The 14,674-nt window shown below is 49.4% G+C and overlaps 12 protein-coding genes across 12 annotated transcripts; 5 read left to right on the top strand and 7 right to left on the bottom strand.

The window, feature by feature from the left end:
* Positions 1-49: 49 nt before the first annotated feature.
* KL928_000621 (uncharacterized protein) lies at positions 50-1,365 on the bottom strand (the record flags this gene model as incomplete). Its single annotated transcript, XM_043206337.1, has 2 exons — positions 50-72; positions 558-1,365. 2 exons carry the CDS (start codon positions 1,363-1,365, stop codon positions 50-52), a joined length of 831 nt encoding a protein of 276 aa, XP_043062516.1.
* Positions 1,366-1,507: 142 nt separating this feature from the next.
* Positions 1,508-2,983, top strand: KL928_000620 (uncharacterized protein; the record flags this gene model as incomplete). Its single annotated transcript, XM_043206336.1, has 1 exon — positions 1,508-2,983. The coding sequence occupies one exon, from the start codon at positions 1,508-1,510 to the stop codon at positions 2,981-2,983; it is 1,476 nt and encodes a 491-aa protein (XP_043062515.1).
* A 45-nt stretch (positions 2,984-3,028) lies between these two features.
* On the bottom strand, positions 3,029-4,699 carry KL928_000619 (uncharacterized protein; the record flags this gene model as incomplete). The annotated part of the gene is made up of 1 exon (XM_043206334.1): positions 3,029-4,699. One exon carries the CDS (start codon positions 4,697-4,699, stop codon positions 3,029-3,031), a length of 1,671 nt encoding a protein of 556 aa, XP_043062514.1.
* Positions 4,700-4,773: 74 nt separating this feature from the next.
* Positions 4,774-5,901, bottom strand: KL928_000618 (uncharacterized protein; the record flags this gene model as incomplete). The annotated part of the gene is made up of 1 exon (XM_043206333.1): positions 4,774-5,901. One exon carries the CDS (start codon positions 5,899-5,901, stop codon positions 4,774-4,776), a length of 1,128 nt encoding a protein of 375 aa, XP_043062513.1.
* Positions 5,902-6,228: 327 nt separating this feature from the next.
* KL928_000617 (uncharacterized protein) lies at positions 6,229-8,199 on the top strand (the record flags this gene model as incomplete). The annotated part of the gene is made up of 1 exon (XM_043206332.1): positions 6,229-8,199. One exon carries the CDS (start codon positions 6,229-6,231, stop codon positions 8,197-8,199), a length of 1,971 nt encoding a protein of 656 aa, XP_043062512.1.
* Positions 8,200-8,203: 4 nt separating this feature from the next.
* KL928_000616 (uncharacterized protein) lies at positions 8,204-9,103 on the bottom strand (the record flags this gene model as incomplete). Its single annotated transcript, XM_043206331.1, has 1 exon — positions 8,204-9,103. The coding sequence occupies one exon, from the start codon at positions 9,101-9,103 to the stop codon at positions 8,204-8,206; it is 900 nt and encodes a 299-aa protein (XP_043062511.1).
* Positions 9,104-9,117: 14 nt separating this feature from the next.
* KL928_000615 (uncharacterized protein) lies at positions 9,118-10,668 on the bottom strand (the record flags this gene model as incomplete). The annotated part of the gene is made up of 1 exon (XM_043206330.1): positions 9,118-10,668. One exon carries the CDS (start codon positions 10,666-10,668, stop codon positions 9,118-9,120), a length of 1,551 nt encoding a protein of 516 aa, XP_043062510.1.
* A 154-nt stretch (positions 10,669-10,822) lies between these two features.
* Positions 10,823-12,175, top strand: KL928_000614 (uncharacterized protein; the record flags this gene model as incomplete). Its single annotated transcript, XM_043206329.1, has 1 exon — positions 10,823-12,175. The coding sequence occupies one exon, from the start codon at positions 10,823-10,825 to the stop codon at positions 12,173-12,175; it is 1,353 nt and encodes a 450-aa protein (XP_043062509.1).
* Positions 12,176-12,178: 3 nt separating this feature from the next.
* Positions 12,179-12,682, bottom strand: KL928_000613 (uncharacterized protein; the record flags this gene model as incomplete). The annotated part of the gene is made up of 1 exon (XM_043206328.1): positions 12,179-12,682. One exon carries the CDS (start codon positions 12,680-12,682, stop codon positions 12,179-12,181), a length of 504 nt encoding a protein of 167 aa, XP_043062508.1.
* Positions 12,683-12,707: 25 nt separating this feature from the next.
* Positions 12,708-13,541, top strand: KL928_000612 (uncharacterized protein; the record flags this gene model as incomplete). The annotated part of the gene is made up of 1 exon (XM_043206327.1): positions 12,708-13,541. One exon carries the CDS (start codon positions 12,708-12,710, stop codon positions 13,539-13,541), a length of 834 nt encoding a protein of 277 aa, XP_043062507.1.
* Positions 13,542-13,719: 178 nt separating this feature from the next.
* Positions 13,720-14,076, top strand: KL928_000611 (uncharacterized protein; the record flags this gene model as incomplete). The annotated part of the gene is made up of 1 exon (XM_043206326.1): positions 13,720-14,076. One exon carries the CDS (start codon positions 13,720-13,722, stop codon positions 14,074-14,076), a length of 357 nt encoding a protein of 118 aa, XP_043062506.1.
* Positions 14,077-14,136: 60 nt separating this feature from the next.
* KL928_000610 (uncharacterized protein) lies at positions 14,137-14,538 on the bottom strand (the record flags this gene model as incomplete). Its single annotated transcript, XM_043206325.1, has 1 exon — positions 14,137-14,538. The coding sequence occupies one exon, from the start codon at positions 14,536-14,538 to the stop codon at positions 14,137-14,139; it is 402 nt and encodes a 133-aa protein (XP_043062505.1).
* Positions 14,539-14,674: the final 136 nt, after the last annotated feature.

Genomic DNA, 14,674 nt, shown 5'->3' with positions numbered 1-14,674 from the left:
CTTGTCCTCCTTGATGGTACCTGTGGATCTTTCCTTTCCTGCGCGCAATTCACGTCTGATTTCCGGTCCAATCTCGCGGTGACCCCGTTGTCTGACAACTTCCATGAGGAAATCGCGCTGATCCTCAGTGATGTCGTTTTTGTACCGTTGTGCGAATGCCAAAAACGCCTTGTGCCAGACAAGCGGCATTGGAGACGCATCTCTGAGCCGTCTCTGCTCAGCAATCTCTGTGTCGTCGTCTAGTATGATGTCATTTCTTGTTTCTTCCGTGATCACACGGAAGCGCATGAAATAAAACACCAGGTCGTCGATGGTTTGGTATGGTAATGCGTACTTTTTCTCAATTAGAATTCTGATGAACACGGTCGTCGCTGGGTTGAAGTATTTTTGCAATAGCCACGAGAGCGCCACAGCGGAGTGTTGGACAGGAATCGAGCACTTGGTTAAGATTGACCCCACGATCATTGCCTCTCTTGTTGTGCATCCGTCTTCAATCAATGGGAACAGGAATCCTCGGAAAAATGCGGCAGGCTTATATAATGATTTTTTTAATGAACGATAGAGATGATAATTCAGTTTATGATCGTCGCTTTCCTCAATATCTTGTCTGACTTTTGGATAAAGCACCAGATTAACAAATCTCTCTGCTTTACTCGCCGTCAAGTTAGAAACAAACAATCGGGTAGCCTCGTACGTCACCTGAGGAGTCCATGCTTCAGGGTTTGTCACGAAAATCAGATCCTCCCAATTCTTGATGCTGGGAAGCACCTTGAAAAGTTTCGGCAGCTTTCCATGTCTCCACACATGTAGACTCTGTCCGACCTTCTCATAGGCCTCTATGACTCTTGGTGGAAGTAAAACTTTGTCCTGTGGTCTCTCTGTCTGTTCCGTCTTCTTCTGCTGCGTTTCCTGTAGTTTGGCCATGACTTTGTCAGCTAGATTGAAGCTGCCAAATGCATTGTTTTCCGATTTGAAATATGATTCAAACAACTTCACATCTTCCTCGTCTACTTCTTCAACCTCTTCGTCGTAATATTCGTTTTCACCGTCATCCGACATCTCTTCGTAGACTGCGTCATCGTCCGAATCGTCAGATTCGTGCGCAATCATTTGAAACCTCGGTTTCTCTGAGACCTGCAAACGGTTTTCCTCGAGGGCGATCTCCTCTTGCTGTTCTCTAGCAAGCTTCAGGACCTTTCTGGAAGCCGCAGCATCCAGGACAAAATCGTCCTCTGCATCCTCTTCGCCAGTCTTTTCGTGCTTCGAACGTTTCCCCACTCTCAGATTACCAGTCTCTGTGATATCCTTGTACAGCGGCTTGTGCCGCATTTTGTCTTTGGCGTCCTTGGTGCTGATCTTTCCCATAATGATAGAGTGAAAAATATATTAAAAAAAATTTAGGAAAAAAATTTAATCAGGAAATACGAAAACGAATTTGCCATGGCAGAAATATACTATCATTTGATTTCAGGTTTTTTTTTTTTTAGTTTCTCGTTGTATATTCATTATGGTGGCCCTCAAAAGATCAAGCGAGACCCAGGTCAACGGAACCAAACGTGCCTCGTCCGAAGGCCCAATTGACGCCAAGAGGGCAAAGACGTCGCACTCTTTCCAGGCATTGAGAGCCTCGAGACTGAAGACAATCAACACGATTCCTGCCCCTAAAACTGATTTGCTCGATGTCTTTGTGTGGGGTTCTGGATCTATGTGCGAGCTGGGTCTTGGACCAGCTGCCAGCACCAAAGAGGTCAAGAGACCGAGACTGAACCCTTTGTTGAAGAAAGAAGATGTGGGGATTGTTGATTTTGCCGTGGGGGGAATGCACACTCTTGCCCTGGATCACAAGAATCAGGTCTGGTCGTGGGGAGGAAACGACTCGGGCGTTTTGGGAAGAGATACCGCCAAGTCTGGCGCCGAGCAGCTCAGAGATGCCGACGCCGACAGTGAAGACGAAGACGGTGATTTGAATCCTTTGGAGTCGACACCCGCTATTGTCGAAGGTTTGCCAAAGGACAAAAAAATTGTGCAGCTAGCAGCTACCGACAACCTGTCTGCTGTCTTGTACGAGACAGGCGAAGTTTACGCTTGGGGAACATTTAGATGCAATGAGGGGATTCTTGGGTTCAACCAAGACGTCAAGATCCAACGAAGTCCGGTGAAAATTCCTGATTTCGAGAATATTGTCCAGTTGGCTGCCGGAAAAGATCATTTGTTGGGTCTTGACACGAAGGGAGTTGTATATGCATGGGGTAACGGACAACAGTACCAACTGGGAAGAAAAATTCTGGAGAGAACTAGAATGACATCTCTGGAGCCACGCTCTTTTGGACTGAAAAATGTCAAAGCCATTGGCTCAGGAGAATTCCATTCCTTTGCCATAACCACTGATGGCAAGGTGTTGAGCTGGGGACTGAACCAGTACGGCCAGTGTGGCATCCACGTTGACATCGAGGACGGGGCTGTTGTTTCGAAACCGACCGAGATCGAAGAGCTCACCGGTAAGGACATTGTGTATGTGACAGGAGGCGAGCATCATTCGTTGGCCCTGTCGGCTTCAGGTGACGTTTACACTTTTGGTCGATTCGACATGAAAGAGATTGGTATTGAGAAGGAGAAACTCCCGAAAGATGGTGTTATCACCGACGAACACGGCAACGTGAGATCTCTGCCTGTTGCCACGAAACTTACCACTCTGCCTAAATGTAAGGCTGTTGCTGCCGGCTCTCATCACTCGGTTGCTGTCACGGAGGACGGTATTGCCTTCTCGTGGGGATTCGCAGACACCTATGCACTTGGACTTGGAAACCTGGACGAGGACGTTGCCAAGCCTACCAGAATCAACAACACCGCCACCAGAGACCACAACATCGTGCTAGTGGGTTGTGGCGGACAGTTCAGTGTCAGCGCCGGCATAAAGCTCTCAGAAGAGGAGGCCAAAAAGAGAGCAGAAAAAATAGAGGAGTTCGAGAAGTCTTTAGAATAGATGTATCATATTATGTATTTTACAAGCATCATTGGTTGTTCCTGATTATTCCATGTGCTCGTCTAGACGCACGCACAGCCCGTGCTCTCTCATGTAGTCCTTGACCTGTTTGACAGTGTATTCACCGCGGTGGAACATGCCTGCTCCCAAAGCAGCGTCGACGGCGGTATTTTTGAAAACCTGCTCGAAGTGCTCTGGCTTTCCCGCTCCGCTCGAAGCTATCACGGGAATCGACACTGCACTCTTGATCTGGTTGATCAGCTCGAAATCGTATCCGGAGTTTGTTCCATCCTTATCTATGCAGTTGAGCAGCACCTCTCCAGCTCCCAATTTTTCGCATGCCTGGCAAAGCTCATAGGCGCCCAGCTCATGGACTTTACGACCTCCCTGCGATGTCACCTGATAATAGCAGTATTTTTCCCCCTGAGGCCCCGGGACTTTCGTCTCAATGCACTTGTACTTGCACTTGGCAGGATCAGCAACGTACTTTCTCTTTGGATCAACGGAAATCACAACAGCCTGGATTCCGTATGCCCTGGAAATTGTCTCTATTGGCGTCGTGCCGGTGCACTTGCCGCCGTTGGCATAGAAGTTCTCGGCAGCACTCACTGCGTCCGAACCTATCGAGACCTTGTCTGCTCCGGCACGGAAGTACAAACTGGCCACTTCCAGGGCAGGTATGCGAGTCCCGTCTGGGTCGATCACGTCCTTGATTCCTCCACCAACTGTAAGAGGAACAAAACAGGTCTTGGCCGCTAGCCGCAGCACTTCAAGCATAGGAGCATCTTTCACTGGAGAGTTTCTGAACGAGGTGATGTTGAGGAACGTCACCTCGTCTGCGCCTTGGCGATAGTACTTTTCGGCCATCTCCACCGGCTTTCCCAAGTTCCGCACGTCTCCAGCGTCGCTTTTTTCTCGCACATCGTACTGGTCTCCCTTGGTGACAACGAGATCGCCGTTATCGTTAGTTCTGACGTCCAAACAGGCAATAACACGACGCGTGAGACCTGTGGGTGTCTTCTCAACGTCTTCCAGGGCCTTGTTGACAATAGCTGTGTTTTTTTCCTGCTTCAAAAACGACTCGATCAGCCGAAGACCTGCAATTCCTGATTTTTCTGGGTGGAACTGCGTAGCAAAAATATTGTTCTTCACCACTGCGGCAATAAAAGTCTCCGATCCGTAAGTGGCCACGGCCAAGGTCCATCCCTCGTTTTGCAACCGGTCGATATCCTCGCTGCGGACGATTCCCGCGTAAGAATGGACAAAATAGAACCTAGAGCCGGGATCCATGGCGTACAGCGTCGAGCCATCCTCTGAGCCCAGAACGCGGACACAGTTCCATCCAATCTCGGGCACGGACTTGTCTGAGTCGTCGAATCGGGTCAAATCAAGGTCCACGAGCCCTAGGCCCTGCACCTCTGGGCTCTCTTCTGACCGTTTGAAGAAAGTCTGTAGCCCAACACAGATCCCCAAAAGTGGACGGCCACTGTCTATGTACTCCATCAGAGGCTCCACAAAGCCGCGCGCACGCAGCTCGCGGACGAAGTGGCCAAAGTTGCCTACTCCAGGGAGAATCAGCTTCTGGACATGCATCAAAGAGCCGTTTTCTAGACGTCTGATGAACTCCACCTCATAGCCCAGGTGCTCGATGGCGTTCTGCAGCGAGCGCAGGTTCCCGCTTTCAAGATCGATCACGTGGACAACCTCTCTTGCCATTGCTCTGTGTCGATATTTGCAAAATGACTAACTAAAATCTTTAGGCTGAAAAATTATACAGTCGTGTACAAGATCTATTTTAGGGTCCGGCGAATCTTGACGGCCTCGGCCAGCTCCGTGAGCATTTGCACGGTGGTCTCCCACGACACGCAGCCGTCGGTGACAGAGACGCCGTATTTGAGTTCGGACTTGTCCTTCGGAATCGACTGTTTGCCCTCGTTGATGTGAGACTCGATCATAACTCCGATGATCTTATCCTCACCCTTGGCGATCTGTCTCGCCACCTCCTTCGACACCTTTGGCTGGTTTCTGTAGTCCTTGTTGGAGTTTCCGTGCGAGCAATCCACCATCAAGACTCCTCCTGGAGGAAGCTTCGACTTGGCTTCGGCAACAGATGCCTCGTCGTAGTTGGTGCCCTTCTTGCCACCTCTCAGAATAATGAAACAGTTGTCGTTTCCTTTGGTGGTGGTGATGGCAGCGAGACCGTGCTTGGTGACACCCATGAAGTGGTGAGGGGATGCAGCGGCCTGGATAGCGTCGATTGCCACGTCCAGAGAGCCATCAGTACCGTTCTTAAAACCGATAGGGAAGGACAATCCGGAAGCCAGCTCTCTGTGGAGCTGCGACTCCGTGGTACGGGCGCCAATAGCGCCAAAGGACAGGAGGTCGGCGAGGAATTGCGGAGAGATGGTGTCGAGCATCTCGGAACCAATAGGCATACCCTCGTTGGTTAGCTCCACAAACAGCTTTCTCGAGATCTTGAGACCCTTGTTGATGTTAAAGGTCGTGTCGAGGTCTGGGTCGTTGATCAGTCCTTTCCATCCCACAGTGGTACGAGGCTTTTCAAGGTAGGCACGCATAATCACCACCAGTTCTCCTGAAAGCTCATCAGACAGTTTCTTCAAACGTCTGCAGTAGTCCATGGCGGCAACCGGGTCGTGGAGAGAGCAAGGTCCAACAACAACCAGCAGACGGTCGTCCTGCTGTTTCACCACGGCGCTGGCCGCTTTTCTTCCCTTGATGACCGCAGCAAGGGACGCCTTTGTTGGAGGCACCTCCTGCTGAAGAAGAGCGGGAGAGACCAGGGGCTCGTAGCCTGCGATCCTGACATCGTCGTATTCTTCAGGAGCTGGAGTGGCCGAGCGGCCTCTCTCGAATTCGAGGAGTTCGTTATTTTTGTGTGATCCAGCTACAGCACTCATTAGAAATAAATGAAAATATTTTAACTGGAAAATTATTTAATGTGTCATGCATATATAATAAAGTCGTGAAAAAACATATGGCATAGCACTCTTTGCCAAGGAGGCGAATATGCGCTTGAAAATGGCTGAGCAGATGGCCTGCTATAGGATCATAAATTGGAAAGCGAGATTGGCCCCCCAGGCTCTTGTTTGGCCCTCCCTACTCACACCCCCATTATCATTGTTTGCTACCCCAAAATGTGAAGGCTGTGTAGTTTTTCATCCTGCCTGTAAAAAGAGCTTCCGGTATTCTGCAACTCTATTTTATAACTCCCAGTCTTTTTCCCAATGGTCTCTTCAGACTCGGAGTTTGCCATATCAGATGACATAGAGCTGCACAGAATTGTCAAATCCCGCTCCAACAGTTCGCAGGAGTCCACGGAGCAGGAGAGCCGGCTCTCACAGCTCAGCAACGGTAGTCCTCTGAGCTCCCCAAACTCCAAGCTTAAAGCCTTCCTAAAGGGTCTGTGGCACGGCCCGGCACATCCGGTGGATGATCCGCCCCAGATCAGGAGCCCATATGCCCAGCAGTTCGAGAACTTCCCGCATCGAATATCCAGCTCCTTTCCTACGAAAATCAAGCTCCCCTTCATCCTTCTATACTACGCTTTCTGGCTTGTGATACTCCAGCAGGCCCTCTCGTCCTATCTTACCGAGCAGCCAACTTATCAAGATGAGTCTTCCGGCAAATCAATGGATATCATTAGTATCTCTTGTCGTGGAGAATCGTCGATATGGAAGGGCAAGAATCAGAGGTGCGGGCTTGCAGGAGCAAAGTGCGCTCCGTTCGACGACAGAGAGGTTGTTTTGCGGTGTCCGGCGCTGTGCGATTCGGAATCCATCACATACTCTTCAATCCCGGTTGGAGACCAGAATATCAAGTACCGAAGTTTCACCGTCGGTGGAGGCAGGACCGAAACTCCCGAAAACGACACCCTCTCTTATCCCTACCGGGCGGACTCGTTCCCCTGTGGAGCAGCCGTTCACGCTGGCCTGGTCTCGCCCTATTTTGGCGGCTGTGCCAAAATCAGGTTCGTCGGACCGCAGCCGAAGTTTCCTGCCAAAGACGGGTCCATAGGTTTTGACAGTTTTTTCCCGGCATCCTACCAGTTTGTCAAGACCCCGAAGTGCCACAACTGCTTCGACCCACGAGTGCTTGTCGCTTTTATCAATATCCTGCTGGGTCTGCCGGTAATTTATATGTCAGCCAACGGAAGCCTGGCCTTTTGGACCGTTTGCCTCAGCGGATTCTGGACGATAATTCTCACGTTTGACCCGCCGCTTGTGGTGAAAGCCCAGGACCCAGAGTCTTTGGCCACACTCATTTCGCTCGGTTTCGAGAGACTGCTGCCATTGTGCTTCATCCTCTACGTCGTCTGGAAAGCTGCCTGCCAAACAACCCTTAGTCACCCATCCTCGCCCATCTGCAAGACACTGATCTGGTACCCGCTGTTCTGGGTCGGAATGCTCAACAATGTCACATTCGACAGGCTCCCAGTAGACCGTCTCACCATAACCGACATCCTTACACAGCCAGGGTCGATCTTTGCGACACTGGGCATCGTTGTGACCATCGCCGTCGGCGTGGTTGTCCAGGCGTACCACCTGTGGAAGGCCGGCAAGTTCCGCATGTACTTCAAGCTGTACCTTGGCTTTATCGGAGCTCTGGTGGTGCTGGGAAACCTTTCTGGTCTGAACCTCAGAATCCATCACTACATTCTGGCTCTGCTCCTTATTCCAGGAACCAACACCAAGGGAATGACTGCGATTTTGTTCCAGGGCGTCTTGCTCGGCCTGCTGGTGAATGGAGTCTCGCGGTGGGGGCTTGCGTCGATCGAGGAGACCGACAGATCATTGAGACGGTCGGATCCATCAGGAGAAATCAAGCCTCCGGAGTTTCTGGGGTACGAGCGCTCGAACTCCAGTGTTTCCTGGCATATTCGCGAAACAGACAATCCGATAATGATCAATGGCGAGTTTATCGCGCCCCACGACAAACTAAGCCGGTACTCGCTCATCATCAACGACATGGAGTGGTACAACGGTCCGAATAGCTCTGTGAGCTTGGAGGCCCTTGCTGCCGAAAACAGCCGGTTTGCGGAGCTGCTTGGGTACGCTTCCGCCCATTCGCAGGAGCAGAAACTGTACTTGAGAGTTGGCAGGGCTGGCGGTACCAGGAGAAGTGACTACACGAACGCTGCGGTTTTGAGATATCCGTCTGGAGAGTTTGTGCCTCCCAAACCAGGTCTCACTAAATAGATTATTATACACGTCTAGTGGTTTTATTATAGGCGGAGATGAAGGACAGTTTTTTGGCGATGTCAAGATCCGGGCCAGTCAATTTCAGAGCTCCGTAATTGGACAACTTCTCCCTGACGGTGGCTGGCTTCAAATCCCCAAGGTCAAAACTTTTGAGCTTGAACCTCGCATCTAGCTTGAGATGGCTCAAATGAGAATAAAGATACGAGGCTGCTGATTGGGGTATGGGAGTGGTCACCAATGAGGGAGGTAGAATTTTTATGCTGATAGCTTTAAACTCGAACGTGTTTTTGTATGTGGAGTAGATGGCGGATAGATCGATCGGTGGAAATGCAAGAACGCTCCTGTTGTTGGTCGTTGTTCCTTCCGCTAGAACAAATACCACACTGTTTTTCAATTTGGATAGGTCCACTGGGTCTGCAGCCGGGGAGGTGAGCTGGGGCTGGGCTAGAGCAAAGCTGAAGGTTTCTAAGAGGCCATTGAGTTTCCTGAGATTGCCCCTGCTGTCTGCGGTGAGGAAAATGCATTTGTTCGATTTGCTGACCAGGTACAGGACAAGACAGTCCAAAGGAGAAGAAAAGTTGACAAACACCAATTGGCCCTTGTCTGGCCGTTTCGAGTTAATCATTTTGGTATTGGACTTTTTGGCCCCGTCAGCCAGAAACTCGATCTCGCTGACATTAAACAAAACCAGCAGCAACAGCCTCAGAACCGGCCTGAAGAGAAATCCAACTGGCCAGCAGAGAGCCGACAACAAGCACAAGATTGCCGATGGAACGATCTTCAAAAGCGCCAGAATTGGACCCATCACGTACTTCACAAGCACAGAGCTGTTGGCGGGCGGTATGGGCATAAACGGAGAGATCCCCGTGCCCTTATCTCTCCAATCGCTGAATTTTTCCATTAAAAAATATTTATTTATACATAGTCCGGAAATGGAGTTTTTAGCGTATGGCTGATCTCTGGATAATAATTAGTGAGCTTGACGTAGTAGTCGTGGTAATTCTGCTCAAACACCTCTGGATTAATGCACAGGGCGACCAGGAATGTGATAAAGCCGGAATTGAACGAGTTGAGCGTCACCTTGGCGATGAATAAGCTCAAGAGCAGCTGCACGATAAATGCCAGAATCACAAACTCCTGAGGCAGACGATCAAATAGCGACGTCGTTTTGTAAAGCAGGTAGAAAACGCCACCGCTCGTCAAAGAGATCAGGATAGAGTATAGCGTCAAGGTCGACTCCACCAAGCAGTCTGTCACTAAAACTAGCAGGCCTCTAAATCTCAGCAGCTCGTAAGTGTCTTTGGATGACGAGAGGTAGTCCTTTCCGTAGAGCGCGAGATATGAGAAGGCGAACTTGTTGAACCACTTGATCCAGAACTCTGCCTGGTCTGCGAGCCACTCGAGAATGGAAAACAGACAAATCAGAGCACAGAACAGTAGTCCATTTTCTTCCTCCTCGTCGCGGCCGTACTGTCTGTTTATCACTTTCTCCTTTCCAAAGGTGATGATCTGTCTGATTGTGCGCGTGATCGGCACAAGTATCGATCCGAAACAGATGCTTCCAAAAGAGTACGTGATGGCCCTCTTGAACGATCCCCAGGCCGGGTTCCGCGGCTTCACTGCAGACCGGTGGAAGAAATACCACGAGCCGTAGATTCCACTGATGGTCACGTGAGTGAGGTTTTCGAGAACCTCGAATATGTAACAGCCGGTGAACAGTGTGAATAACTCGACTGCAAGGGTGGTGTTGGACACACAAACGTCGTTGCCGTCCTCGTGTGGACAGTTGGCGTCGTCTTGTTTGAGACGATCGTAAGCGATGACTGCGGCAAGCACAAAGAAGATCAGAGAGCATATGCCTGAAACAACAGAGCTCAAGCATGAAACCACCAGTGTCGAAGGATAATCGGCCATCGTCTCTATGATAATGCGGAACACCAAGCTAGTGAAGCTTAGGTTTCTTCTGATCGAGGCCAGGTACCAAATCTGAAAGAATCCCACGAAGAGAACTATTCCTGCGGCTCCTGGTTTTCCCGTTGCAAACAGACTGGTGGCGAGTCCAAACATCACTAGCGGAAGGAGGAAGTAGCCGGCTAGGACGAAAAACAGTGGATAGGCCCACACAAGTACCAGTAATACCACCGAGCAAACAATTGGAACCACAAAGGCCGAGGCCACCAGGGGCCACAAAGACGGGTTTGCCGCGGCCTGGACTTCGAGGATGTATTCGTGGTTCTTGATGTTCTTTACGCTGTGGCTGGCCATGATGCCAAACAGCACCAGTGTGGCAAAGAAGATGAAGGTGAACACCTTGTCATGGTATTTTGGCGAAGCAATCTTGAACGACTCCTCGAAACTGTCAGACTCCACGGGCTCCTTTGGCTTCTCAAAGGTGTACTCATATTCAGGAGGCTCTTCCTCCGCCTGGAAGTATGGAGGAGGCAATAAGCGTGAACTTTCGGACATCGTGTTCACTGTCGGGTTTTAACTTTAGCGTAGCTACCAGAATGATTCCAGTGTTCTGACTTAAACGGTTGCCTAAATAATATAAATAGAAATTTAATTTCTGGAAATTAATTTAGGACGAGCTCTAAATACCGGAGCAGCTAGAATTTAGTACATGGATCCAACAATTTCACCGGTCGATTGCCGGTTCCGATCCTACCAGCTGGACCTTCTTGCGGCATACGCAAACCCGGAACTTGGTCCCATGGCACCATCAATGCTGGTCGAGGGTCCTTCTTCCTCAGGGAAGACTTACACTCTGCGCAGATACTTTGAACGTTTGCAACGAAATGAGCAGATCCTGTTTTCAGAAATCCAATGCGAGTACTGTCTCACGCGCAAAACGATCTTGCACACGATTCTGCGCAACTTGATCAATTTACTCGATATGAACGTTCAGCAGTCAGCAGAGATGATCAGTAAGTGCGACGGACTCGGGACTTTTGTGGAGGTCCTGAAACAGATTGAGCACATATACACCACCATGTGCGATGGCGCACGGCATCTTCCCGTGGTGTTTGTGCTTGATCGCGTGGAAAGACTGCTTCCAAATGAAAACTCATCAGAGCTCTGCACAGCGCTGTCGAGAGCTCATGAACAGAGTCCAGCTCTGAATTTATTCACATTTGTCTACGTGGTGAACCGCAGTGACTTGCTTAATATTCAAACTCTTGCACTGCCTACCATTGCATTTACCAGCTACTCCATCAACCAGATCAAGGACATCTTGCTTGACCGGCTAACCGAGTCAGGCCCGTCGTCTTTACCTCCCCTCCAGTTCAGGTCCTTTGCTCGACAATTTCTTGACATCATATTAGACACTTACACATCATATTTTGGTACAGATATTGGGCTCATGATCCCTGTGCTGGCAAAGCTGTGGCCGATTTTCATCAACCCGGTCAATGAGCTCGGACGCATCCAAAACGGCACTAATGACGTGCTCACCACATTTCAGCGGAATAAGTCATTGTTGCAAAGCGAGCTGGCTCTTTTGGACGACCTGGCCAGTGCTGACATTCCGTCAAGCGACCTGCCCAAAAAGACCAAGTACATTTTGATCGCAGCATACCTTGCATCTTACGACGACCCCAAATATGATTTAATTTTGTTCTCAAAGCAGAGAGAAGCGCGCTCGAACCGCAAAGTTCGTCATTCCAAGAAAAAAAGCACTAAATCAAGCGACCAGCTGTCGTCCCGGATGCTTTCGCCGCAGGCTTTCACGCTCGAAAGGCTGCTAGCAATCTTACATGCAATATATGACGAGAATTGCGACGAGCCTCTATTGAACGACGTAGAGCTCTTATCGGAATTAGCCACGCTTTCGACGCTCAAATCCATCATGAAATTGAAGCTAGGCGACACCATCGGAGGCGGCACCAAATGGAAATGCAACGTCAACTGGAGCGTTATCAAGAAGTTCTCGGACGAAGTGGGATTTGAAATAGAAAATTTCCTAATCGATTAGATCTCACCATTCATCTTTCTGCTCGGTTTGTATCGTTCCTCCGACTTTCATTGCGATCTCCTCGATGTCGTTGTAGTTTTCGCCAAAAATGGGACAAACAGAGCGCATTTTTGTACGAACCCGTTTGAGAACGTTATCGTATTTTTCGACATCGGAATCGCTGTTCGTAACTTGTGCTCGACCATTTTCAAAGAGAGTGTCAATAAGCATTTGCAACTCGGTTAAACTCTGTAGGATTTTGGAGTACTGTCTTGGCTTACCCTTGTCGTCCGTTGTGGCGCCGGCATCGTTTTTTTGCTGTGTCTGCTTGATCCATATTGCGACTAGTGCTTTATACTGACCGAGAACCAGAAGACGCTGGAAACCGGTCTGAATGCCAATTTGCTTGCCTTCCAGAAACTGTTGTTTCGAGCCCTCCAGCTGCCCTTCAAGAAATCCTTCCTGGTAGTACTGGTTTTCAAGGTTCAGCAGCGAGTCGAAGTCTATGTCTTTTTGTTCGCAGGGCATTGCGATGAATATTTTTTTTCGATTTATGTCCGATCTAAAAAGACGACGCAGACTGAGACAGGTCAAAGCAGATGTTTACGGGTCCGACTCAGAGAGCGAAAATGACAGGGGAAAGACTATGGATATGGACGCCTTTGGCGAAGAATTGGAACTTGACTCTAATGAGAGCGTAGTGGAGGAAGACGATCAAGAGGTCAAAGTTGAGGCGTTCAACCTTAAACAAGAGACGAAGGAAGGAGTGTTTGATCAAGACGGCAACTATGTGCGGACCAAGGAAGAAAGTGAAGACGAGGATTGGCTGGACGATGTAAAAAATGAAGACATTAAGAACGCTCGTGCGGCCGAATTGCGACGACAGGAGGAGAGGCGGAAACACGAGGACGACAAGGCTCGGAGATTGCGGTCTGCTAACGTGAATGAAGTGATAGAAAATCTTTGTGAGCTGATGGAGCCCGCGGAAAGTGTGGTCGAATTGCTACAACGGCTAAATGGTGAGGCAAGAAGATTAAAGAAAAAAGGTCAGACGGAGGACGAAAAACGTGTTCGAGAGCGAATTGCACAGGTAATGAGCGCAATTGAGGTTCTGGAAGATGGCATTGCAGAGATTTACGAGGTGTCAAGAGAAGAACTAATGCAGAAGATGCCCACTGCCCCGGGTTCTGAGCGCAAACGGAAAAGAGAGGACGAAACTGCCGATCAGTGGTACTATCGATGGCCCGGACAGGAAGAAATTTACGGACCCTATGACTCAGCCACAATGGAAGCATGGCGTGAAACATATTTTATCGATAACCCGGTCGAGTACCGAAAAGGGAATGAACCATTTAGATTGCTCGATGATTCCACAATGTTCCTGTAATGGACCCCCGTATTTCCGATACGATTACCTAATTAAGAATGCTGTCCGGGGTACAGGAATTTACACCTTTTTTGAAATTCGGTTGCACGGGGGCGAACGCCCCGTATCCCCGTGGTCAATTTGGTGTCCTGCAGCTCACGATATAAAAGCGCAACGTATCCTTGTACCGATAAGCAAGATGACTCCAAAGTGTATTCTCAACCTCAATACCGCTTCCAGATGTTTTGTTAAGCTCCAGGGAACGACAATCCCAACAAAGTCGTTCGCCTCTTTCAGCAGATCGCAGTATTCCTACGCTGACAAGTACAACCAAAAGGACCTCAACAAGACTCCTGAGTTCAAAGAGACTGTGAGCAATAACGGCGGGGCCGGCCTTGTCGAACACTCTTCTATGACGATTATCAAGAACGCCGGTGACGCTCATCCTTCTTACAACGACCACATCTCTGCCCACAATGGGTTTACGCCGCTTGTGTCGGGCAGCAGCGCAGTCAGTGGACATGGATTTATTTCGACGGGCGACATTCAGGAATAAATGCATGATTTAGTTAACGAGACTTTATATAACGATGAACACGTACACATACCGCTTATCTTACAAGTATCTTCTGTCTGGGTAGTCTACCACTTTATCGAATTTCTCGTCGCCCACGTATCCTCCCGCCATGGCGTTGAGAACATGTCTTTTGAACTGAGCAGGGTATTTAGACAGGTCGTTGGCGGCGTCCTTATTCAGGGGATCGTTGGCGTTTGGCTGCAAAAACAGATGTAGAATTCCAGCGAAAACCAGCTGCAGAGTCAGCGTTGGTTTCCAGTCATTTCGTAGGATGTTGAGACAAACATGGCCCTCCAGATCGATGTTCGGATGGTATATTTTTTGCAAGCATTTGAACTCCGGAGCCCGATTAGGATAGTCTTCGGGCACCTCGCAAACAAACTTGAATTTTCCGCCTTGGTAGAGTCCTTCGTTGGGGCAGACCTCGAGGTCGATTCTCATTGGATTCGCTTCGTCATATTTGATGCTTATCCCAGGTATCTCCTCGTACTCTTGTAAATCCTTCTTAGCACGGATATATGCCACTGGAACTGACTGCGAGACAGGTTTGCTGGCCTGCTCTTTTTGTAGCTTCTTC

Source organism: Ogataea angusta, assembly GCF_019207475.1.
Source record: "Ogataea angusta isolate 61-244 chromosome Unknown 61-244_NODE_1_length_1302399_cov_90.877568, whole genome shotgun sequence".
Classification (NCBI taxonomy): Eukaryota; Fungi; Ascomycota; class Pichiomycetes; order Pichiales; family Pichiaceae; genus Ogataea; species Ogataea angusta.
The sequence above is the reverse complement of the archived record's forward strand: the minus strand, read 5'-3'. Positions and strand labels throughout refer to the sequence as shown.